This window comes from Aotus nancymaae, unplaced genomic scaffold (genome assembly GCF_030222135.1).
Source record: "Aotus nancymaae isolate 86718 unplaced genomic scaffold, 86718_ANA_hifiasm-v0.15.2.pri h1tg000067l, whole genome shotgun sequence".
NCBI classification, from domain to species: Eukaryota; Metazoa; Chordata; class Mammalia; order Primates; family Aotidae; genus Aotus; species Aotus nancymaae.
This window is the reverse complement of record NW_026988482.1, coordinates 10519404-10546265: the sequence shown is the minus strand read 5'-3', so window position 1 is coordinate 10546265 and position 26862 is coordinate 10519404. Positions and strand designations below refer to the sequence as shown.

General features: G+C 38.4%; 1 protein-coding gene across 2 annotated transcripts in view; it reads right to left on the bottom strand.

Moving 5' to 3' along the window:
• Positions 1–11125: 11125 nt before the first annotated feature.
• The window catches only part of TPRG1 (tumor protein p63 regulated 1), a 142206-nt gene continuing 126469 nt past the window's right edge, over positions 11126–26862 (bottom strand). Inside the window, exon 6 of one of the 2 annotated variants that reach the window (XM_064366918.1) lies at positions 11126–18468. In XM_064366918.1, the coding sequence (XP_064222988.1) occupies positions 18274–18468 (195 nt within the window). In that variant the 3' untranslated portion in view covers positions 11126–18273. The remainder of the gene's footprint in view (positions 18469–26862) is intronic. The other variant, XM_012448924.2, reaches the window with a different exon arrangement.

Below are 26862 nucleotides of genomic sequence, written 5' to 3'. Positions count from 1 at the left end.
TGAAATGCCGGTGTAACTCTGCAACAATGTCCTTTTTTGAGTAGAGTTTTGTGCTTCCTTCTTTCCACCCAGCTATGGGATACAGCTGCTCACAACTTGGAGCCCACACCCTCAATGCCCTCCTCACCTCTATGCTATGTTCACACTGATCTCTCTATGTAGATTATTACTCTCCTGCCCTTGTGTACATGTAAAATTCCTTCCCATTCTTTAAGACTAGTTCAGATGCTATCTCCCCATAAAGACTTCCCTGGACATCCCAGTTTAAATTAACCATTCTCTCTCCTTCCTTCCCTCTACAATCTTATACCTTTTGAAAACAGGTATCCCAATCTGCCTTATCTTAGAATTATAACAGGCAGAGGTGGGGATGGGCATTGCTTGACCCTCTCATTATGCTAGGAGCCCACCTGGGCAGAGTATTTGTCGTATCTATTTTCTTGGTATCCAGTGTTCCAGAGATTGCACTTGCACAAGTATGTATGTGTTGATGTATTTAGATACGGACTTTGATGTTTGCATATGGATATTTGGATTGTAAAAACAAATCTATAAGATGTTTGTGTATATCAGGTAATAATTTCTTTAGAGTACAACCTGGCACTTCTAAGCCAGTTTGCACTCTAAAATGAAAACAAAGCATAACATCAGTTAGCTAGATGACTTTTTTCAATGCCTATTTCTACAAAACTTAAGTACATTCACAAAATTATTTTATGTTAAGAATAATACTTTTAAAATAACTTATTAGAAATAAAAACAGGGAGAAAATCAGTTTCTACATTTTTTGGCTATGAGCCAGCTCACTGTAAAAGCTTTGGTCCTCTTTTTTTCAAACTGTAGGACGATGGTGCTAAAACTACATGATTTTCAGTAACCTATCCAGCTCGACATGCCTATAATTCAGTAATTCTAATAATCAGAGCAATTCTTCCCTCCACAGGAACATTCTGTTCCCCACTTGTATAGTCACGGCATTCAGAAAATTTTGGATAAACAGTAATATCAATAACAAATTGGTGAAGAACCAATTAAGCCACCTGAGGAAGAAAAGAGTACTCTGTTTGAATGAAGGAAGCCAGAAATTCTGGAAGGATGTGATGTGTGAAATGCAGGCTGGGGGGTTAATGAGTTTGAGGCGTGAAAAACCCAAGCTTCAGGGCTGCATTCCCTGGCAGCCTCGAGCACGGCGTGTTTCCATGCCCTCTGTGGCTGAGTTCTATTTTAGAATGCGCTCCATGCCTGAATCCTCTAACACAGCTGTGACTGTCTGTTAACTTTTAGGCACAGCCCTCCATTCAAGCAAATGGCTCTTGTTTTTATATTGACAAGCCTGGAAAAAAGGCAACACGAGGAGAACAGACCCAGAAACAGAGCTGATTGGCGGCTAAGAAGTGGCAGTTATTGAGATTGAGGTAAAGCAAACTTGGCCCAATGGGACAGGGAAGATCAAAGATTACTCCATAAAGGTCAGAAGTAAATGGCATTGGGAAATCTCACGGGACATCCCCATCCACTAAGAAATGGTTCATTCAGTGTTCAAGAGCTCCTCAAGACTCCTTTGCTATCAAGGTTTCTTTCTAGCTAGGACATAATTCTCGAGACTTTAACCCGTGGAAAAAATGAAAGCATAGATGACTGATTTCACCATGCTCCCACCCTTCTTTCTTCTGGAATCCTTTCCATGGCCCAGAGTTCAGAGCTGTCAAGTCCTGCCCTGAATGCTTTGGTTAAGTGGATGCCCAGCCCAACTGAGGAAGCCATGTCAGGGTTAGGTTAAGCTCTCCAGCTGTTAGATAGGACAGAAGTGGTCACCATGGAAACAAGCCCTCCATCAATCATTTAGTGACTCACAGATCACTGGGAAGCAAAGGGGACTAAAGTACCTGGAAAGACTACACCTTTTGCTTTTAAAAAAAAAAAAAAAAAAAAGCTGTCTAACTGCATTCTTGAAAGACAAGGCAGCTGCTTCCAAAACAGAGTGGAAATGACTAGGGTTGCCTCTGCCTCCTGCATTTAGGGCGAGATGCTCTGTCCTGCACCTATGAACGTGGGGAGGCCCCCATCTGTGCATATTTTGCTACTGCAGCCAGTTCTGTCTGCTATAACAATGTCAGAGACGACAGAAGGGATTTGGTGTGTGTGTGGCTGGGTGGGGGGAGTGTTAGCTATTCAGAACTCTCATTTTTTAAAGGAACGAATGAGGGCTAGGGTGTGAATAACTTGCCCAAGGTCCGCACAGGTAGTCAGTGGAAGAGCCAAAACTAGACTCAAGGTCCCACACCACAAATGTGTTGCTCCTTCCACAATCCTGGAGTCTGAGTGGATTTTACCCTGAAGCTAATGAAGATTAGTTAATGATTTACACAATAAAGGATTAATACCCAGAATACACATGCAACTCAAACATCTCAATAGCAAAAAATAAAAAATAATAAAAGATCTGATTAGAAAATGGGTAAATGATCTGAACAGATGTTTTTTTTCAAATGAAGACATACAAACGGTCAACAAATATATTTTAAAATGCTTGACATCATTAATGATCAGAAAAATGCAAATCAAAAGGACAATGAGATATCATCTCACCCTAGTTAGGATGGCTATTATAAAAAAGACAAAAAATAACATATGCTAGTAAGAATATTAAAAAAAAGGGTTGGGAGGAACACACTGCTGCTGAGAATGTAAACTAGTTTAGCCATTATGGAAACCAGTATGGAGATTTCTGAAAAAAAAAAAAAAAAAAAAAAAACCCTAAAATTAGAAGGACCATATGATCCAGCAATCTCATTATTGGGCATTTATCCAAAGGAAAGTAAGTCAATGTAAAGAAAAGACATCTTCACCCCCATGTTTATTGCAGCATTGTTCACAATAACCAAGATATGGAAATAACCCAAGTGTCCAGCAGCAGACAAATAGATAAAGAAAATGTGGTATACACACACAATAGAATGCTATTCGACCACAAAGAATAAAATCCTGCCATCCATGGCAATATGGATGAAACCGGAGGACATTATATTAAGTGAAATAAGCCAGGAACAGAAAGTTAAACACTGTATGTGTTCACTCATATGTGGGAGCTAAAAAAATTATTCTCGTAAAAGTAAAACATAGGACAGAGGATACTAGAGACTGAGAAGGGCAGCGGGAAGGAGAGACTGGGGAGAGATTTGTTAAAGGAAATAGAATTATAGTTAGACAGGAAGAATAAGTTCTAGGTTCTATAGCACTGTAGGATGACTCTAATTAACAATAATGTTTTACATAGCTTCGAATAGCTAGAAGGAGGATATTGAATGTTCCCAACATAAATGATAAATCTTTGAGATGACAGATATGCTAATTACCCTGATCTGATCACTTACATATGACAACATCACAATGTATCCTACAGATATGTATAATTATTTTGTGTCAATTTTAAAAACTAAGAATGTTTTCAGAATATCTCTGTTTGATGGTCCCTTCTAAGGACCTGGAAAAAGCCTCAGCAATGTGTTTCCATCATCATTTTTCTTTCCTTTTATTATTATTATTATTTTTCAAAAGTAAATATTTTACTTTTGAAATATTCTTAACCATCTGTAATTGGTTAAGAATCCTGTTTCTTTCCATTCTATTTTTCCTTCCATGACTCTTTCTCTCCTGTTGAGCATTAAAATGGCCATCAGCGTTTGTGAGATCAGATTTAGAAGCAGCTAAGGTAGGTTTACATTCAGCTGGGGTTTCATAGAATGTAATTCTGTGGTTTGCAGTCACTTTCATGAGAAGTTAAGTTATTGATTATACTGATGTAGGACTGGCCTCCAAGAATACTACAACCGACTACTACCACAATTCGAAGGAAGGACAGGGCCAAAGCTCAGTTCCTATGGAAAAATGAAAGTGCCCTAAGGTAGGCATCACAGGAAGCATGAGGGGAGTGAAGTAAAACGAGACTGAAAATATACAAACCAGGAGGTAGCCTGTGAAAATTCTTCCAAATCTCAAATCCGTGTGTGCAACAAACTTCATAAATGTTTTCCTAAATTTGAAAAGCATATTTAAAATGTATAAAATCACTATTAATCATGAAGCTAAATAAAACTTTTCTAAACTATCAATAATTTTATAGAAGTATATTTCAATCAACTGAAATAACATGAAATTATCTTTTTATCTCCTTAACAGAAAATAATTTAAAAACTGTATTTTTATATGAAGAGGTGGCCCAGCAATATGTAGCCAATAATGAGTATGAATAAAGAATTACAGAGATGTGTTAATAAATAAAGGTATTAGGTTTTTAGATTTTTGAATTTTTTAAATGTCAGGTTTGTAATATCTGTAATTGATTAAGATTTATTTTTAATTTAAAATATGCATTTTTGTGACTGATTTTGTATTGATAATATTGTATTCCTTTTTCTTTTAAAAAAAAAAAAAAGTCTACTCTTGACCAGCTGGAGCGGCTCACGCCTGTAATCTTAACACTTTGGGACACCGAGGCAGGAGGATTGTTTGAGCCCAGGAGTTCAAGACCAGCCTGGGCAACAGAGCGAGACTGTGTCTCAACAAAAAAAAAAAAAAATATTAGCTGGGAATGGTGGTGTGCACTTGTAGTCCTAGCTGCTCAGGAGGTTGAGGTGGGAGGATCACTTGAACCCAAGAGTTCTGGGCTGCAGTGAGCTGTGATTGTGCCACTACACTCCAGACAGAGCAAGAGTTGAGAGTCTCTTAAGGAATTTTAGAATTGTCTCTCTAAAAAAAAAAAACACAAAAAAACGAAAAGCCCCCCTCTAATTCTTAAAAGCATCGGTTTCTGTGAAACTGTATGTGATCTGTCCTTTGCCTGGAATACCTCTTTAGTGGTTTTATGTTAATCACAGAATTACTGAGAATGACAGGAAGCTTCCTGGGTGGGTTTGGTGACCAGGAACCATCCTGTTGTACAGTCACTCCAGCACTATCTTCACTGGAATTTAGCAATTTACAAGAGTGTTTGGAGTCTTTTGCTATGTACCCAGAAACACTTCCCTAATGCCAATCCCTTTGGGTCAACTGCATTACAGGTAACGGGAACAAAGGCTTGTAGTACTTCACTATTACTCATCAGTGTTATGTTTGTATGTTGCCTATCTCCTAAGCAACCAAATCACTCAGTCTCATTTAATTTTAACAAATTCAACTTGTCTTTTGAAAATCTGAGGCACAGATTATTCTACCCCATTTTACAGATGGAGAGGACTAAACACACAGTGCTGAATTGCTGAAATTCAAATTCTTTAATTCTACCTCTATTTCTCTACTTACAGAGGCTGTTGCAAGAATTGAATAAGATAATGTGTATGAAATATCCTAGCTTAGATGCCAACACCTAAGTGCTTGATAAATGTCAGTTTAATGTTATATGAGCCGGGCATGGTGGCTCACACCTGTAATCCCAGCACTTTGAGAGGCCAAGGCGGGCAGATCGCAAGGTCAGGAGTTTGAGACCAGCCTGGCCAATATGGTGAAACCTCATCTCTACTAAATATACAAAAATTAGCCGGGCATGGTGGCGGGTGTCTGTAGTCCCAGCTACTCTGGAGGCTGAGGCAGGAGAATTGCTTGAACCAGCCTAGGTGACAGAGCAAGACTCAATCAAAAAGAATAAAGGGGTGGCGGAACTAATGTTAGATGACTCTTTACCCATAGGTAAGCCATTTGTCAACTTGAGCTCCTGAAGCACCCGGATGCCTGGAGGCATTTCTAGGGTTCCTTGAAAGAAAATGTGGTTACAGCACACGAACTTCAAGTGTCTTTGCTCCAGCCTGCAGTGTGGATTGTAAATCTAAATCAAAAATCCCAACCCATAATTTTTTTGCAAACTTGATTTGCTAGGAAACATTAGTGAGAACAGATTTGTGAGGTAATGCATTGTCAGAAAACCTGATCTCAACTTTCCAGCTCCCCAGAAATATGGCCTTAGTCAAGTCATTCTATTTCTCTGTTTTGATTGGAAGCAGAGAGAAATAGAATGACTTGACTAAGTCACTGGAAAAACAAAGATATTAATAATGTGTAGGCTTGAAAGAGAATCTCAAAACAAAGTATGATAGATCTTTGAAACTGAAGACATATAGGCCACGAGTTATTTTTGCACCAGTAAAGTAAGATGGGGAACTAAAGTCAACAGGTAGATAATTTATGTTTTAGCTGCCTCCTTCCACCAGCTCCACCACTAGCTCCCTCAGAATCACTTAGATACAGACAAGCATAAATGATTTAATACGGTCACAGAACAGAATGTAAAACCTTACAACCTGAATCAAGCAGAAGTAAATACGTATTTGAAAGAAGGCAAAAAATAAAATTTGTTGGAAAAAAGCTTGGGTTCTCTCACTGATGTTTTTATTTTAATAGAGGAAAGATGAGATAGAAACTAACCATGATAGAGAAAGACACAGAAGTAAAGCATATTATTTAAGTAATAATAATATTATTATTAAAGGTACTCACTGGTGAAAATAATGTGTTTAAAGGAAAAGGGGAAGAAGATGTAGAATACAGTGTACATAAACTAAGTCTGTCACCAAGCATAAGAGGCTCACTGCCCTATATACTAGAAGCTAATTCTATGACATGGGGTTTTAGAGAAAAGAAAAGCTTTTTCTTGCTAGTCAACTAACCAGGAGACAGGAGTCCAGCTCCAATCTGTCTCCCTGAGCTGGCTTTAAGGCAGTAATTTTACTAGAAAACTTTTTAGGGATGGATTCCGAGATGAGTAGGTGATTGGTGGAAGGAAAGGGGAGGTCTGGAAATTCCTAGGGCATGTGCAGTTATCTCTTCATCCTACCTCATTCTCATTGATTGCATGTGCAGGTCATTGGGGAGTTGGTGTGAAACATGCGGTAGAAGCCCAGGTTGTGACATCAGCAGGCTTCTGCAGAAACTCCAGCCAGCCATATTGGTTGCAGGTGATTTCAGCCAGTTCAGTTATCATACAAGGGGAGAGAGTTTCAGTACTGAAGAAGTTGTTTCATTTCTTATCTGCCATCTTGCAAACTCAAGAACTTCTGTTAGCCACTGGTATCTTTAACTCTTTGAGGCATGGTTTCAAGTTTTATTCTTTCATAGATGGAAATTAATAGATAATATCTGCTGTTAATGAATTAATACATAGAAATATGAACACTTTTTTAGAGTTTTGGATTTATAGTGGCAGAACCGGAAAGAAAGATTCTTAAAATGTTTCTCAATAAGTTGGAAGCAGGAAGAAGTGAGTTGAGAAGCTGCTGGTCTTATCAATAAGCTCTTCTATATCATTTTATTTTATTTACCATAAAACATAGAAGAAAACAAACCACTCATAAGGCATGTGCTATTTCTTATCTTTGGTGGCATCAAAATAACACCAGATATGCAATATTGCTATTATTAAGGATTTTATTCTGAGTCAGCTCTTTTCTTTATTCTACACCTGTGCTGTCCAATAGGATAGCCTCTAGACCCATGTAGCTAAATACATTTAATTAATAAATTTTGGTTCCTAATATTCACCTGTCTTATTTCATGGCTAGTGGCTACTGTGTCGGATAGTATAGAATTAACAAATTATAGAATTTTCCATTATTTCTGAAAGTTTCTGGATAGCTATACCTTCACACTGAGCAATCTCATCCACTCTTACAGTTTTAACTACCACTCATTCTTGGATGAATCCCTGACCTTTATCTCTAGGCAAAGACCAGATCTCCTGAGCAACATGCCTTCACATGGACCTGCTAATTAGACAGGAATGTTTTCACTTGATCTCCCCTAGCCCTTCAAACTCAACTTATCCAAATCTGAACACATTATATTTCCCATGAAAGTAATTTTTTTTTTTTTTTTTACATTTCCTATTCTATTGTAGATGCATCATCTTAGAAGTCCCTAAAGTCAGATGCCTGGTCTCTACTGATTGCAGCTCACTCTTCTCACAGCTGATAGAAGGCCAGAAGAGCCTCAGCTTATTACTTCTTCCTGATCTTCATACTGTTCTGGCCAGAGAACCTATCAGGTCATCATATTCTACTTCAGGTGTGGCCTGTGCTTCTGCTAACGGAGCTCCGTTCTGAAACTGACAAGCTTATGCCAGGCGCTCTGTACATCACTCAGCTCATTGTCTACATGTTTTTCCTCCCTAGTAAAATGTCATTCCACACTTTCTTTAGCTATGCACATTCTGACTGTTGCTATGTGCTTTTGATGTAACCACAACAAAGTATTTGAGGCATTAAAAAAAGGCATTTGGTTGAAAACAAAATACTATTTCTTTCTAAAGTTAGGGAGAAGTCCTAACCTGGGCTGCTGCTCTGTAAAACCAGACCACAAAAAGGCAGTGGTTTCACAGTAGTTTAAGCATTTGCTACCGAAATGGGTTGAAATCAAAACGTCTATGGCATCCGCATCATAAGACTCATTTATTGATTGGCTAATATAAGTACAGGGCTGTTCTAGAGAACAAACTGAGATGCCTTCAAGGGGCTCACAATCAATCAGAAGAGGAAGAGTTTAATAATTATCTTTAATATGTCAGCTTGTGAATTTAGCGGAATGACCAGTTCAATCCGTTCCAACCTTGTTCTAGCAGGTCTTCTGTACTGCAGAGGTCGGAAATCTAAATATTAGAACTTTCAAATCCCTTTCTAGCTAGTTTCTAGAGGTGAGTAAGCTCTTATTTAACCCAGATCTTCTCCCAAGAAGTACATAACCTTGACCGAGTTTCTTAGCCTCTTTCTACTTCAGTTTCCCCATCTCAAAATTGAAGTGGTGACATTAATATTATATTCTTGAGAAAGTTATCTGAAGATTCATTGATATAATTAATGTAAAGATCTTAGCATGCTATCTGGGACACATTAAACACTCAATAATTTTTTGCAATTATTATTAAAAGGTAGAAATGACATACTCTCCCCGGGTTCTGCTTTAGGATAAATAAGAAGGAAGGGGGTGGAATGTGTCACATTCATTTCGCTGGGGCAAATCTAGCAGACAATGTGGTTCTGAAGCCAGCAGTTCATTAGATTGTAGCTAAGACAATGCTGTTAGAATAGCAGGTTCCAACTGAGCTCAGTGGCTCACACCTGTAATTCCAGCACTTTGGGAGGCCAAGGCAAGAGGATCACCTGAGATCAGGAGTTTGAGACCAGCCTGGTGAAACCCTGTCTCTATAAAAAATACAAAAATTAGTTGGGCATGGTGACATGCACCTGTAACCCCAGCTACTAGGGAGGCTGAGAGGAAAATCGCTTGAACCCAGGAGGCGGAGGTTGCAGTGAGCTGAGATCATGCCACTGCACTTCAGCCTGGGCAACAAAGCAAGACTCCATCTAAATAAATAAAGAAAGAAGAATAGCAGCTTCCTGGTTGCCTAGCTTTCTGCATATGGCAGAGAAAGCCAATACCTTGGTAAGCCAAATTTGCTGTGTTGTCCTGGAATCATTTCTGGAATCCCAGCCTCACCGCTTGTGTCTCCAGCTTTTCTAATGATATTGTAAGTACTTTATTCCATATTTTTTAAATTTTGTGTTTAAAATAGTGAAAATGTTTATGTTAGGTGAAACTGAGTCCAGTCTGAAATAGGCAAAATGGAAGGAGCGTCATGTTTCTGCCACTAGCAAGCTAGGGTGGCTTTCTTGGGCATGCATGACAGTAACTGGGCTATATTATTATTTCAGAACTCTGTTTCTTCACTTATAAAATGGAAAGCAGTTCTGAGGCAGGACATGGAAATGGCAGTCAATTTATTTGACCCACTAAGAGAAACCTCCCTCACCACTGTCTTCGGGGACCACCATGGAGTACATACTGTAGCTGTTCATTTTCAGGTGATATGGCAGAAGTAGCTGTAAATCAGGCTCAATTCTTCTTTCTTCAATCTATTGGTTACATGGAGTTTCCCAGAAAGCCATAGGTGTGGGTTGGGGGGAGAAGAATCAGCTTAACAATAACTCACAACACTCACATATATGTTTATTGCAGCACTATTTACAATAGCAAAGACATATAACCAACCCAAATGCCCATCGATGATAGACTGGATAAAGAAAATGTGGTACATATACACCATGGAATATTATGCAGCCATAAAAAGAAATCAGATTATGTCTTTTGCAGGAACATGGATGAAGCTAGAAGCCATCATCCTGAGCAAACTAATACAGGAACAGAAAACCAAACACCACATGTTCTCACTCATAAGTGGGAGTTGAACATTGAAAACATATGGACACAGAGAGGGGAACTACATACATCATGGAATGTCGGGGGGTGAGGGGTGAAGGGAGGGAACTTACAGGACAGGTCAATAGATGCAGCAAACCCCCATGGCACACGTATACTTATGTGACAAACCTGCACATTCTGCACCTATTGTACCCGTTTGTTTTTGAAGAAATAAAGTAAAAAAAAAAAGAGTGAGAAGAAAATGTAGCAGGAATAGGCGCCATGGTCTTCTGGGACACTTGCTCATGCAACTTATTTGTACCTTCAGGACCTACTCGAGCCTTATCTTGTATATGTCATCTCTAATATAATATAATGCCATTGTGTAAGCCCAACTTTATGGTTTGATGGGTCAGACAACATCTAGTACATGTTTAGGCTGCATGGAAACTTGATAGCCTATGGTCAAGTGTTAAGTTTCTTTCTTTCTTTCCTCAGAGCCTTGCTGTGTCACCAGATTGGGGTACAATGGTGCAGTCGAGGTTCACCACAACCTCTGCCTTTCAGATTCAAGTGATTCTCCTGTCTCAGCCTTCCTAGTAGCTGGGATTACAGATGCCCATCCCCATGTCCAGCTAATTTTTGTATTTTTAGTAGAGACGGGGTTTGGCCATGTTGCCCAGGCTGGTCTCGAACTCCTGACCTCAGGTGATCCACCTGCCTAGGTCTCCCAAAGAGTGCTAAGTTTCTAATGGAGCCCGGTCACAAGCCAACGGCTGTTTATATATATATATATATATATACACACACACACACACACACGTATATATACATATACGTGTGTGTGTGTGTGTGTGTGTGTGTCTGGGAGGATGGCATATCTATGCTTAAAATTCTGAGGCCTACCCAGTGATTCACCAAGAGGGACTGAACAAAGATTCTATGCAGCATCTATTTCTGCCACAGATACTTTGAGCACCTTTGGATGTGCTGGGACATATAGCCCAAGTGGCAAGGCAGATTACATAATAGCCTGGACCTGTTTCAGATTATTCTCCTATTCTGTGCCCTACTCAAAACTGGCAGCCATTTGGATTACTTGGTCAATATATTCAAGTAGCAGATCCAAATGAACTATATGTTACTTTCACATCTAAAGAACCCCCTTAAGTACTGAGGGGTTAACTAAGAAAGTTAGTCATGTAGGGCAGCAGTTTACCATTTACCTTAGGATGTGTATATTCACATGCCCCAGACCACTGATCCTCTATAAAAGTTACTAATGTGACTTTTTGGTGACAAAGAAAAGAATTTGAGGCAATACATTTCCATGCATATGTCTTATACAAGTAACAGTTTCTACTTCCTGCTTTCCCGCTTTAATCAACATGATATCATCAATGAAATGGACCAGCACGATGCTTTATGGAACAGAGGTGATCAAGATCCCTATTGACTAGAACATGACATAAGGTTAGAAGGTTGATGTAATAACCCTGGGTATATTTCTGTCTCTACCAGCTGAAAGCAAACTGCTTCTCATAATCTTAATGATAGGTTAGAAAAGACAAGAAAAAGAAAAAGAAATTCCAGATCAATACGTGCATACCAGGTGCCAAGGAATGTATTGCTGGGCTCAAGCAACAAAACTACATCTAGATCAATAGCTGTAGTCGGAGTCAGCATCAGATTAAATGTATGATAGTTTATTCTCAGTCTGCATTGTTTCTAAACTTATAAACAAATCTGACTCCTAAAAAGTAAGTGAACAAGTGTGATTCAGTAAAATAAATCCCAAAATAATGGTAATGTTTTGCCGACTTATATCAATAGAGAACTGGAGAACACGCATGAGCACTGATGCCAAGGGTATTAGATCAGAAGTATAATGTTGGAACATGAAGAATTTATTGATTAGAGTGGACCAGGCCAGGATTCTTGATCCAATGTATTTGGGACACTAAGAGTGGCTCTAATAGTTTGCTTTGTTAACTAAACCATGGACCTAAAGAAAGTATACATTAATGAACTGAGGAAATGCCAGAGGAAGGCATCTAACTTTGGAGAGATCGGGATGCTAAAGTGGTTTTGTTATGTAAAATCTCTTCACCTAGCCTCTATGGCTCATAAGAAGTTCCAAAGAGGCTTTCAATCCCAAGGCCAGAAATACAATTTATGAAGGAAATCCTACCATTCTTGAATAGTTCCATGGTGGCTATTCTCTGTGGGCAAGCATGACAGTGGAAACTGCTGCCATTAAATTGGGATCCTTGAATTTAATCAGGATGGTGGTATCCTGGAGTAGCTGGTGCTGATTCAAGCCAGTCTTCAAATCACTTCTGTTTCTACAGGTTAAATAAGACTTAAATAGGCTGTCCTTCTATTTTTGTTCTAGGAACACCATGATCAACTAACTAATTCCAAAGAATTCTCTGGATCAAGCCATTCTGTTTACTGCTTTGGCTCTGCTGTCCATCACAAAAACCATGCCCACCTTGTCCTCTAAACTGAAGATGGAAAAAAACTCATTTAAAAACAATGTTATTTTCCAGATACTAGAGAAGAGTAAGTTTAACAGTGACTTAGGCAAAATCTACAGGGTAAAGTGTTAAATAAATAATTTAGAAAATAAATTAACAGATAAGAAGTTAGAAAACAGTAAAGTGGTCTCATTTGTGCCTTGAATGAGTTTACCCAATCAGGAAAACAGTTATATATTAAAGAATGAAGTTATTCATACATTTCATGTGAACAAATAGCATGATAGAGAAAACCTGGATTTTATTAATAACAGTAGAGTCACAAATAAAGAAAAATCCCATTCTAATTTGCACTGATTAGTCCATATATGAACTGCCAAGCCACGTGTTGAATATAATATTTTAAAAGAAGTGTTAATCAAACAGAATAGCCCACAAGCAAGAGACAAGCTTGATAAGGACTCTGGATAATGCACCATATTTTAAAATGATTGTGGTAACTGGAGTTTTATCTCTAAATACAAAAATAAAACCACTATCATTACCCTTGGGAGAGCATCTGCCTTTATTTGAAGTGCGAGTGTGTGAACTAGGAAACTGATTTATTTGGGATACCTTCAAAGGAAGATCCAGCACCAAATCTATACATTTCCAAGGAGAAAGGTTTGGGTGCAATGTTCAGTAAAACCTTCTGCTTGTAGTTGCTCAGTAGAGGAATTAACTGCTTTAGAAACAAGAAGTTCTGTGCTCTTGGAATGTTCACACAGAAGCTGATTTTCCATCTGCTGTGCCTGTTTTGGTTGAAGGCATTCCTGCAACCTCAACCAAAGGAGGCTAAACTACCTGACCTGTAAGGTCCTTTCGAATCTTAGAGTCCATGAAGAGTGAACAGGGAATATAAAAGGAAAAGGAATTTCTGAGATGTATGGGGTAAGCATTGTGGGCAGGACACGAGAGACAAATTGGTGGTTCATAAAACTTGATCTCTACACATCCATCATGTATCACGATCTGTCATGACTCCCTTAAAAACACAGGAGTTAATTAAATGGGGCTTGCAAATTCCATTTGTCTTCACTGAAAAGGGGACCGAGATGTTTACTAAGAACTTTTAAAAATTGAGTGTAAATCAGCATATGAGATACAAGACCTAGGTTGAGAAGCAGTGTCTTGACTTCATTCTTCATATTTCACATTGGCTACAGGACTGCAATGAAATATGGCTCATTTTTTTTTTTGTCTTGGGCTTTGAGGCTAAAGAGAGGGTTTAACAGAAGATATCATAATTCCTTTTTGTGGATACAGAATTATCCCAAGCAGTTGTCACATCAGGTAGACTAAGACAAGTATCGATCGACTCTGTAACTCCAAGGCCTCAAACAGAGTTTTTCCTTAGCCTCTGGGGAACTGGTATCTACAAGGAAATCAAGAGGCCTAGTCCCCTAACAGCTTTCGGAGCACGTTGTGGGAGGTGCAGACCAAAGGTGAATTTACACATCAGTGACTAAAGTTTCCTGCCACTAAGCATAAGAAGTCACTCATGAGCAGCGTCCCTAAACCACAGCTACAGGATGTGGGCACAAGCCCTTGTATAATTGTTGGCCAAGAGCCAATGAGCATTCATCCCTGTGCAAATACCTTGGCTTTTTTATGTTGTTGTTAACCTTTGAAAACCACAGGCATTAGTCTCTCTCTTTCTTCCCCTTGGCACAAGTCATCTTCTTTTCTCCAACTTGGTCTCTTGTGTGTAAAGAATTTCTGAGGAGCTTTTAAGCCTAAATTTAATACTTTTCCCTCCCCTCCCCTGCCCTACAAAGTGCCAGCAGAGGTAAAGCTGCCTTACAAAATATCTGCTGGCTCTGCTAGCTTCCGCAGCTTTGTTTGGGCTTTTTTATCAGATAGGAAATGAGAGAGTTCTATGAGTGTCCTTAGCCTTAAAGAAAATGAAGGCAATTTCTGGAAATTCCTCCGAAAAACTGTGCCCTATTGTTTTCTCACTTCAAAACTATCTCAGCAACTATGATACATCCATTCAGATGGCATGTCTTTCCCAGGGAATACAGATAATATATTGCAAAGAGCCGTGGGCTAGGAAAAGAAATTGGAAAATTTAGTCTAATCTCAGTATTTCCAATAATTCACCATCTACTTTTTGAGAAATTTCTTTCCAGTTTCTAGGCCTTTGTTTCATGTTCTGTGAAATAAAAGCGCTGAATTTACCTGGTTTTTCTGCCTTCTTATCACCAGAACTCTATAAATTGGCTTCCTAAGAATGTTTCAACAAAGGATCAGTAAAAAATGGACCTCAAGGCAAATGATTCAAAAGTAGCCAACTTATAAATGAGCTTCTCTTTTCTGCCTTAGATTACCTACAACCAAAGGTTAGGTCTCCAAAAAGGCCCAATTGACCACTGAGCACTCAGTGAGGAGTGAGTCCTGGTAATCGTTTAAAACTCCTCCTGTTGTGTTAAAAAAATCTATCTGCTCTGAACTCTCTCACCCTCAGAACTGCCTAAGATGTATCAGGAGACTGTGAGGCATTTGTCAATGGAGCCGTTCAAGCAGTTTCTGAAACGAAGCTTATCAGAGATTTTTCAAGTGGAAATCGCTGAATGAGATAAAGATCAAATAATGAAGACCTCCAACCATGACATTTTGGTTATGAAATGCTTTGTACTGTACCTATTACCAATCAAACTCATGATGCCATTTGCGAAACTCTACTGGTAAGTTCAGATGATAGTCTGATAAAAATTCCAAGCATACGTATAGGTCCCCTGGTTTGTGGCTCCCTGTTGAGCTTAAGGACGAGCCCAAGTAAGAACACCAAGTGCAAAATGAGAAAACCATAGTCAGTAGGTCCATGGTAGTGAAGAAACAATTTCTGGAGGAAATTTAGTTCCCTTGGATGTTTCCCCACCTTCTGCTGCAAAAGTCTCATCACTCTCTACGCAAATACTCAAAGCTTTCTATTTAATACAAGAATTTCACCTCATTTCATTGAATCCTCACAGGGTGAAATAAGCAAAAGTAATATAATTGTCTCCATTTTGCAGATGAAGAAATGAAACCTTAGGAAAGTTAAGGAAATTTTCCAGGGTCTCCCATGATTGATCCAATTCTTTCCTGAGAAAACAATGGGTCTAATTCACTAATTACTAGCAACAATTTTTTTGGAAAATCATAGGGTCACCGACCTTAAGAGATTACGTCAACCATTTCTCCAAATGATATCATAGAACAATTTCTCTCACAACAGCTACTTTATCTAGTCTTTCCTTGAACATGTCAAGTGATGGTGGGCTCACTGTTTAAAGAACCCATTCCACCATTGAAAATGTACAGCTGTAAGAGGTTCTTTCTTATCTTGAACTGCTATCCAAATTCCTAAATCTTCTCACCCTCTGGTCATAATACTGCTTTCTAGATCCCATTTATCAATTCATGGTATATCCTATCTATGATAGTTTTTATGAAACATGAAGGGAATTCACAAAGACTCTCATGTCATCTCTGAATTCACTCTTTATGCAAAACAGCTTTGCTTCCATTCAATGCTTATCCTATTGTTACAGACTGGCTCTCAAAACTAAGAACCTTCTCCCTCCTGTCATCCTTTCTGAATTGTTTCCATTGATGATGGTGCACTGTGTCCTTTAGAAGGTCATTTGGGAACAGTCTGGCTTAGGTTACAAAGGGAACAAATGTGCAGAGAGAAGTCGATTGTCAGGCTGATCCTTAAATGGTAACTCAAAAGAATGTGTTGGACATTTCAGAGCCTTCTGCCAATAAATGCCACTATCTTGAGGCAAATGGGGATTTTCGGGCAGCAGTATTATAATAATTTGCCAATTATGCCTGCTTCAGAACCAGTGCCAAAACAATACAACGACTTTTCATTCCACTACTGTTGACAGGACAGCTATGGATTTCAACATTTCCTTTTAGAGTCTGAATAGAAGTTCCCTGCCTTGGGGACTATAACAATATTTGCAATCATGGGGGGAAGAAAAAGTGGGTGCTGTAAAGGCAGGAGAGAGGGAAAGAAAAAATATTAATGGAAGTAAACAAAGACAAAATAAAATGAGGGTTATTCGAGGTTTAGAATTTAAATGCCTCCATCAAACTGATGTTTATAAATATATCAGAGGACAAATCTTCAAAATTGAGGAAGCAAGCTTTTCAAAGAAAAGACATTAAACTTCACAAAAGCCCCCCAAAAAAAGTTAGCGGGAATTTTCAACCTAAATATCAACCAAGATGTGTCCAATATGAGTCTTGGGAAAGGCAAAATAGCTTTTGTAGTAATGTGTATGTAGTCAACATTCAAAGTTTTTTATTCTAAATAAATTTAAATAAAATAAGATTCTAACATAAAAAAAGAAACACAACTTGAGAGATGCAAAAATATGAGATAATTTCCTGGGTTGTTGAAAATTAGATCTAAGTCAGGAAGAAACAAAGAGGAAATAAGAGGGAAAAGAGCAATGAGAATAGAGTGGGTTAGGACAGTGTTTTTGAAAACAAAGTCTTCAAAACCCTCTGCAATCCATGGGCATTCCATATACAGCACCTCTGAGGCCTACAAAGAAAGATGCCTGTGGCATTCTCATCCTCATTCCAACCATAGCGATCCTACTTTTATCTGCTTTGTATATTCTGCTTCTGCAAAAGACTTCACAAGAAGAAAAGGATCTGCTATTAAAAATATATTTGAACAGAAGATGGCAAAAGTAAATGAGCTAGAAACCAAGTGCAGGACAGATTGAAACAGCCTTGGAGTAAGGATTCCATTTAACAGGCTGTGTTAGTAATCGGATGAGTAGAATTAAAAACCTGATCTAATAATACAGCCGTAAGAATGGTAAGGAGAAATATATGAGCAATTTTGGAAAAAGAATGAGCTTCAAGTTTGACATCTTGGCACTGGAATAAAATGCTAAGCCATATATAGATGTGATAGTATATAGGATATAATTGGTAAGGAATTTAGAGAAATCAAAATTGACAGAATTCAGGTATGGATAACTGAGACCACATAAATGCTACAGAGAAATCCAGGATTTTGATGATGCTCAATGTAAGAGGCCATTGGAACACTGATATGTAGATGATTAGCAGACAGAAATGCAAAACTGAATCCTGGAATAAATATTTGGAATGGGAATATAAATTTGGAAGACTTCCTTATAAAGTGGAAGCTAAAAATCTAGAGACAGTGAGACCCCAATGAGAGAATAAGTCAGGATAAGAGGGCTGAAGACCAAGACCTTAAAAAAAAATGCCTAAACTTAGAGAGCTGAAGTAACAAGACCTAAAGAGTCTTCTTTCCTGTGCAATGATCAGGCACTCATTTGATGACAATATTTGATAGCCTCAGCAGCATTTATGTTCTAGTTTTAAGGAAATTTGGTTATTCTTGTATGAGGTCTAAAGTGTGTATCTATCAGTCCAATCAAGCTTTAAAATTTCCTGAAATACTAAATATTCAAAATCATGAAGTATTATTTAAAAGTAATTAATTGTTTCAGTCCAAAAATAGGGTGGGTGAAAATGGAATTTTCAAAGTGACATATCTATGGATGATATACTTATGGTACCAAAAAGACTCTCAAAAACCAATACTCCCACGGGCGAGGGAATAGCCAAGTTTGTTGCGGTTTCCAATGAATGACATCAGCCCTGTGTAGGTCTCAATCAAAATGGGTTCGGTTAACACCATCAGTTTCTTTCCTCTTCCAGATCCAATTGAATTCTTGTGGGCATTCTGGATAGCTGGAACAAGCTTAGACACAAACCCAGACAACTGAAGGAAAGAAAAGGCACACAGTTAGTTATTGTAGATTATGTTGAGAGACACTCACTTCCCCAGCCAGTCTTCATCAAAGTTGACTACTCTCCTGGGGCTGCAGTTATTCTTACTTCTTAAACACAAATGGTTAAGTGTAACTCTATTAAGTTAATACAATTAATAACTGTGCTTGGCCGGGCGCTCTGGCTCACCCCTGTAATCCCAGCACTTTGGGAGGCCGAGGCAGGCAGATCACAAGGTCAAGAGATCAAGACCATCCTGGCCAATATGGCGAAACCCCGTCTCTACTAAAAATACAAAAATTAGCTGGGCGTGGTGGTGTGCACCTGCAGTCTCAGCTACTCGGGAGGCTGAGGCAGGAGAATTGCTTGAACCCAGGAGGTGGAGGTTGCAGTGAGCCAAGATCGTGCCATTGCATTCCAGCCTGGTGACAGAGCGAGACTCCATCGGAAAAAAAAAAAAAAAAAACTGTGCTTAACTCAATTAAGACTAACTTTCCTCAGGCCCAATTTTGCTTCTTAGAGTCAGAAATAATATGTGATTTTTCAGTTTGTCTACCATCCACATAAGTCTACCAAGTACCATTTTAGTTTTAGCTGCTTTAAATTTTTTGTTTGTATACAAATCATTTGCATCAGTATTAGCACTGTAAACTAACTCTCTTTGTCTCCAATAGATAAAAGGATATCTGAGGTTACTTAAGAAATATTAATAAACCACCCACAACATATTCCAGGAAAGTTTTAAGTGCGGTGAACAGACAGGCAAAAAAACCCCTGCTGTCATGGAGCTTACATTCTCATGATTGCAGACAAAACGTATTAATAAAAATTTTGATGGTGATAAATTCTGGAAGGAAAACAAAACGTGGAAAAGGGCTAAAAAGTAATGAAAGTTAGAGATACTTCACATACTGTATTCACGGCAAGTCTTTCTGAGGAGGTAAAACTTGAACTGAGACCCACATAATGAAAAAGAGCTAGCTATGTGAAGAAGGAATTCCAAGTAGAAAACACAGCACCTGCAAAAGCTGTAAGGGAGGCATGAATTTAGCTTCTTCAAGGAACACAGAAAAGGCTGTTAGACAGAAGTCTAGGGATCACAGGAAAGAGGATGGAGCACTAGGTATGAAGAGTCTTTGGGGCCATATTAAGGGCTTTGTATTGATGTGATTTTAAGAAGGAGTTTAAAGTTGTATAGGTTTTATTTTAAAATTGGTAATAATCCTAGCTGCTATGAGGAGTCAAAAATGAAACGCTGTTAGGGCTAAGAGTGGAAGCAGGAAGACAAGATGAGTTTGGAATTCACTTCAGGAGTCCAGACAAGATATGATGGTGGCTTGGACAGTGTAGCAGTGGAAACCATGAGAAATGGCTAAATTAGGCATATTTGGGGGTGGTGGGGTACAGCCAAGGAATTTACTGGTGTGATTGAATTTAGGGATGAAGACAAGAAAAGGATTAAAAATGACATCCAGATTTTTGGCCTGAGCAACTGGGTAGATAGCGATATTATTATTGAATTGAGAAAGCCTAGGAGAGGCACAGATTGGATATGGTAAGATATAGGGATGGAGGATTTTGTTACAGACATGTGGTTTGAGTTATCTCACAAGGAATCCTCTTAGAGATTTTCAATAGGCAACTAGATATAGAAGCTAGGACCATGAATAAATGTACAGATAAAAAGTCCGTGTCTATAAATTTTCCATAATAATAGTCACAGACCCAGAAGTCAAGAATGATATTCATAAAGTGAAGTTAATAGCCTAAACACGATAGGATATGGGACAGAGAGAAGGAATTAACAAATTCAGGAAACTCTTGTTGGATAAGATACTAGGCATTGTGGGCAATGTAGAAGGGATTTGATAGGTAAACTGAGGTTCTAAAGGTTACAGGGATCTGTCCAATACCAAATAACTAGCAAATGACTGAGCAAGGGGTTGGACTCAGGTCTCCTGACTTAACTCCTGAAGTCCTCTCTGTTATGAACAGGATTATAAAATCCTAATTTTTAGAAGATTTAGTTTTAAAATTCTGCTATTTAGGGAAGGATTCCTGTTCCTCATTTGCAAAAGAGAAAATATTACACTCATTAATTTTTAAACCATGTTCTTTAGAACAGTAGATCTCTTCATAGATTGGGTGACTACATGTAATTTATCATCCAAACCTAAAGCCTTTTGAGAAGAAAGTGCTATTGTAAATAACGTTGGGACCACAGGTACCTGAGGGTTTGAGGAGACGATGTCAACAAAAACACAAAAGCCAAGCAGGTAACTTGTTTTAATCCCTTCCATCAACTCAATCAGAGCTGCTCTATTTTTATCCTCAGTTTTATATATTTGAGTTCCAAGTAAAATTTTATTTCCAAAAGGCTTCTTTTTAAATGACAACCGCTTGCCTAGGAATCTTTAGCTCTGGCAATCAATGATTTAATCCAAAAGGATCTATAGCACCCACTCTCCAACACAGCTCTCAAAACCAAGCTTAAATCTTACATCTTCCTCAATGCCTTCCCACATACTCAAGGGAAAAATTGACCTTTTTTTTCTATTATGTTTTGCCTAGACCTATACCTCCACTCAAATATTGCATCTGGTTTTTTATGAAGTAGAGTAAAAAATGTGGCTGTCTGTACAGCTAAACCAAAGTTTCTCCACCTTGGGACTATTGCTACTTTAGGCCAGACAACTTTTTGCTATGGGGGAGAATGTCTTCTGCATGTAAGGATGTTAAACAGCCTCCCTATCCTCCACCCACCAGATACCAGACAGGCTTCCACCCCAGATGTGACAACCAATAATGTCTCATTGGGACACTGGGACATCGTCAAATGTCCCCCATGGGCAAAATCACCCTCTCTTGAAAACCACTGAACTAAAGGAAATGTAGGAGCAGGCGGAGCTGGTCTTAAGTAGGATCTATGGTACTCACTAGCTGTGTGATTTTGGGCAAGTTATCTAACCTCTCTTGATTTTATAGTTCCTTTGCCATAAAATAAGCATATTAATAGCATCAAACTTATCAGGCAGTTGTAAAGATTAAGTGAAATAAAGCTTGTATGCAAGCTGTGAATGGAGGTGTGCACACACATGCACCTGTGTGCTCATGCATTATATAAAGGGTTAGGAAAGCAGAATGAGATGAGCCTGAAATTTAGAGTTACATTGCAAAGGCCATAAAGGAATCTTGTTGCCAATAATCAATAAATATTAACTGTTTAATCATCACCGACCTCATCCTCATCGTCATAATCAAACCATGAGCTCTTAAAAATCAAAGTATAATTCATTTCAACAATTCTATTGCAACACTCTGGATTATCAGAATGCCTTTTCATAGATCAATAAATCTTGTCCAGTTGGATTATTGAATGCTTCCTCAGGCTTCATCACAAACTTCATTTCATGAGAATCCTCTGTGGCCTCAAAATCAAAGTGCTAGGAAGTAAAAGTTGGTACTATTTCACACTCAATGAACTTGGCATTTCACTGGAGTCAGATGCACTTCATTTCCACTCATTTCTAGGAGCCCCTTCAAAGCCAGGGGAGGGCATGGTTACAGAGAGACAAGCAGGGTGACAAGCAGTGCATTGAAGGAGAGGCAGACAAAAGGCCAAGTCCCTGAGCTGGCTCCTGAGCATTTCAAGCACCTGAACCAAATCTATGTGACAGGAACACTTGTCATCTGATATGAATGCCACCAGCCACATACTTTTCTCTAAAAGCTTGTATGCACCCACCTCTGGCTCTCTCTTTTCGGTCCCAAATACAGAGGGTCAGGTTTTAACAACTCCAGTTACACAGGGGCTGTGTGTTGGTTAGGATAAAGTATAGCAGTGTGCCTGGTGGGGGCTGGGGGGATGCAGTATTATTCTTGACTTTCCACCAATTATTTACCAGCTGAGTGCCTGGTCCACAGGTTTGCTTTAGGTGCTGTCTGCCAACAGTTCATTGCCTAGAGTATCAGTTTTCTTTATTACAACCATCACTTGCTTCCTGTTTACACTGAGTAAAGAGACCAGGTTTCATGCCTGTAGGCCCACATTCCTCAGTTGAGCTGGTTTTCCAAGCCTGCAGGCTATAGGTTTTAGCCTCCCTGTATCTGGAAGGAAGCCTCCTGTCATGGACAGCAAGCCTGTCCAATACCCAGTACTTGAAATCACTTGAGAAGTCACATTGCTGGACAGACTGTATATATCATCCTTGCACATTTTGCCTGGGATTATCCTTATAGAGACCCTGTGGCTATAAATTCAAGTGTGTACATAGAAATAAGAAGAGGCAGTGGCTTCTTTTTTCTTACACAAGAGAGGCTTCTACCCATTGTAATTTCCATCTTCATCCTATCCCATCCCCCAACCCTCCTCTCTGAACACGTGCAAATATGCGCACATATGCACACGTACACAGTGCTCTTTAAATTTACCTAAACTGAATTAGTCTTTATCCAAGAACATTTTGTATACATTTTGCAATTTGCAGCTTTTAAGCATGTTTCTTCTACTTAAAATGTCTTTTCGCACCTCCTTTGATGCTTAAATCACCCATACCTTAAGTTTCATATCAAATGTTATCACACTTGTTAACTTTTGGACTTATCTCTTCCCACTTTCGGGCTCCTATAACACCCTGTGAATCCCCCTAGTTACAATCTAAACACTTTAAATTATCATCTATGAAAGTCATTCCTGCCTCCTCCCTCTATGCCGTAAGTATCTGTAGGGCAAAATCAGTTTTATTCTTGGTAATCCGGAACATTGCTCATCACATAGTAGTCACTGCCAGGTGGGTACTCAATGACTGCTTGTTGAATGGATGCAAAAGGCAAACAAAGGGCTAAGAATATAAAGTTAAATTTGATTGCTAAAATATTGGTTCATTCATGAACCCCTTGAAAAGATGGACAAAACTACAAGAAAGAGGAAGAATGGCTGGTCTGTAGATTATTATGATTGTAGAGCATGCATAATGCATTCACTGCTATTCATCTGGATTTAGTATTAGTCCCTCCCAGCAGTACGCTCCACATACTCCAGGAACCCAGCAAAGTCATGGTTAAAAAAGAAACGATAAGGCTACAAGTTGCAAATACAAAGTGGATGAAGTCATTGAGGATAACTGAGCCAGGTTGTGAGATATAATATTACACCATATCATATCAATTAATATGAATGTACATACACAGTGTCTCTCTCTCTCTATCCCTCTTTCTCTCTCTCTCTCACACACACACACACACACACACACACACACAATTCTTTCAAGCTTATACCCATTTTCCTGAGTATTAGGAAACTGGTTGTTACATAGAACTATTATCGTATGACCTCAGTCATTTAATCCCCCTGATTAAGAGTCCTCATTTTTTTAATGAGACAAAATCTTGCTCTGTCACTCAGGTTGGAGTGCAGTGGTATAATCATAGCTCACTGCAGACTTGCACTGCAAACTAGAACTCCTGGGCTTAAGCAGTCCTCCTGCCTCAGCCTTCCAAGTAGCTGGGATTATAGGTAACTGGAATGGGAATACACGTACATGCCACCATGCCTTAAAATTTAATAAAATAATTTAGCCTCCTGAGTCACTGGGATTACAAACATAGGCCACCACCACTCATGGCTCAAGCGTTCTCATTTTTAAAACAAAGATACATATCCTTATCTTACAGGGGTTTTGTTAGTTGAATTACATGAAAATATTCAAACTGTAATCAATAGATTTTAAGTACAATCATACAATAGTACTACTTTTTATGTCTCACAATATTCAAAGCAATGCCAAAAAGCTATTTTATTTTATATTTTCACAATTGTTCTATATTAGTAACGCAAAGTATGGACATGAACAGATTGGAACAGTTTGGTGAAGCACAGAGATAAGCAAGACTGTCTTGGAAGAGGCCATTTGACCAACATATTTGCCAGATGTGGAAGTGGTATAGAGTTAGTGAGATGGGAAGAGTGTATTTTGACAAGGCATTGTATAAACTTTACAGCAATTTTATCAATAAATGTTAACAGACTTAGACACAGTATGAATTTGAATTTGAATGCTATTATGTCCATTAATGCTTTTTCTCTGGGTACCTTCCTGACCCACCAGCCCCACGACTACTCAGCTTTGGCCCAGTGTTGTACAATCTGAAACCTTTATTACCAGTTCTACTTCTTCTACTGAGCTTCAGACCTAAACGTCTAACTGCCTGACAACCAACTCTACCCCAAGTTCTATAGAAACTCAATATGTTTCAAACTCAACATGTCATAAACTGAATCCCCAAACCTACTTTTTCCAGTTTTCGTCAGTCAAATGAATGGAATTGCTGTCTACCAAAGCCTGAAACCTTGTCATCTGTGACTTCTTCATCATCTTCAATATCCTGTCAGTTACTTGCTTCCATTAATTCTCTCTCTTAACTCAAAATCTCCTCATCTTCTTTCCCTTCCTACTGCTCCTAACTTAGTTTAGGCTCTTATATCTATTATCTAAGCCATTATAACTCTAGTGAGGGCTATGTAAGATTAAACTCCAGTTGAACCAAATTACACTTTATCTAAGAACCTTCTGTATACTTTCACATGCCTCCACTCCTCCTTTTCACTTGATCCAAACTTCAGTTTCAGTTAATTAGAACTCTTAAAAATATTTGCATTTTTCTCTGCCTCCTCTGTTAAGCACTGCCTTCCACAAGGCAAGAACCTTGTCTCATTTCTGTTTATATCCTCAGTAATAATCATACTACCTGCACTTTGTTGGCATTAGAAAAATCTCTTGAATAAAGAGATGCTAGATATGGTAGAAGAAATGACTCTGGTTAAGAATAAGTTTGAATATTTTCATATATTTTAAAATAATAATTTGTTCCATTAGATTGTAAATAATTTGAAAATGTGAAAATTTGCATAACTCCATTCTACATTATTCCCTCCCCATGCCACGGTAGTTTTCTTAAACTGGATTAAATTGCTTCAGGTATTTGATTTAGTTATGTGTTTTCCCCATATTCTACTTTTTTCCTATTTCATTCATTAAAGAGATGGAAAAACCAGTTTATTAAACCCTTTTAAAATCTCATGTTTTTGCCAAAATACTCACATAAAAAGGATTCTAGATCCCCCAAATTATCTTTCTTCTTATTTATTCTTTTACATTAATAAAACTGGGTCTTAATCAAAGCCAATCTTGGAAAATGTCTTAAACACAAATAATATTGTGACATAAAAACCAGCAACACAAGAGAAACTAAGACTCAAAAACCTGGATCAAAGTACTCATCATTTCACATTCCAGATGGAGATCATTTGTTTTCCTAGAGAGCTGGGACTTTGGGTGGTCTTTGAATAAGAAATAGCTTGGCAAATGAAAGTGCCAGACTATTGCTAAAGGAAAAAAAAAAGGGAAAAAAAACACAAAACTTTAGAATAATAAATTAGGGAGAAAAACCTTGAAGAAAATACACTTAACAGATCCAGGAAGTGGTTTGATAGGCTAAAACTCAACCAGCTAACCATCTATCGTGCTCATGTGTGTGCACGTGCCTCACACCTGCTATTCTTACTTCCATCCAGGAAGAGCTGCCATCAATTTCCGATTCAGCCTTTGCTACTGGGAAGGCTAGAGCAAAATCCAGTGCTCTAGTCTACTAACTCCATTTGTGGGTATTTGGAAAATAATATTCCATCTCTCTTTGATATTTTACTTTTCATCTTCTTTTTGCATTATTTGATTGTAGTTATATATAGCAGAATAAGATAAAGCACAATCAGAAGTTAGAATGTAACAGTGTTACTTCTCTGCAGTTTATAGAACTTGTTCTTTAATTTCTCATGCTGACCTTCTTCCTGTAAAGGACATTCAGGGAATAAGTCTCTAATGTACCAGGAGGGATAAGAGAAGACTTGGCCCAGGAAATGATGGATGTACCAACTAAGGCAGTTCATATTTATTTATTTTGATTTACAATAAAGTACGATTACTATTAACTCAAAAATACATATAATTTTAATATGTATCTGGTGGAACCAGATGTCCTTTAAAGCAGGGAAATGTCTTTGGGAAAATAGGTTATTAAGCTCTTTAACTTGGATTAACAGATGTTTTAAAAAAGAAACAAAGTGTTCTGCATTGTTAATAATAATTTTTGAAACAGAGTTTGAAGATTAAGGAACAATGTGTTATTATTAAGAACTTCTAGAAACAGAGACGTCTGATATTACATTTAAAGTTCAGGGCAAGAGCAATGATGCAAACTTCCACTCTACCTCCCTGAAGCCCTCAGTGAGTCTATTCTCATATTCTTGCCTTCAGGTAGGTGTTAGGTTGTTCTTATTGGTTCTCATTTGCTTTGTTTTGTTGACTTTCAGTGGTAAAGAGTCAGGCTA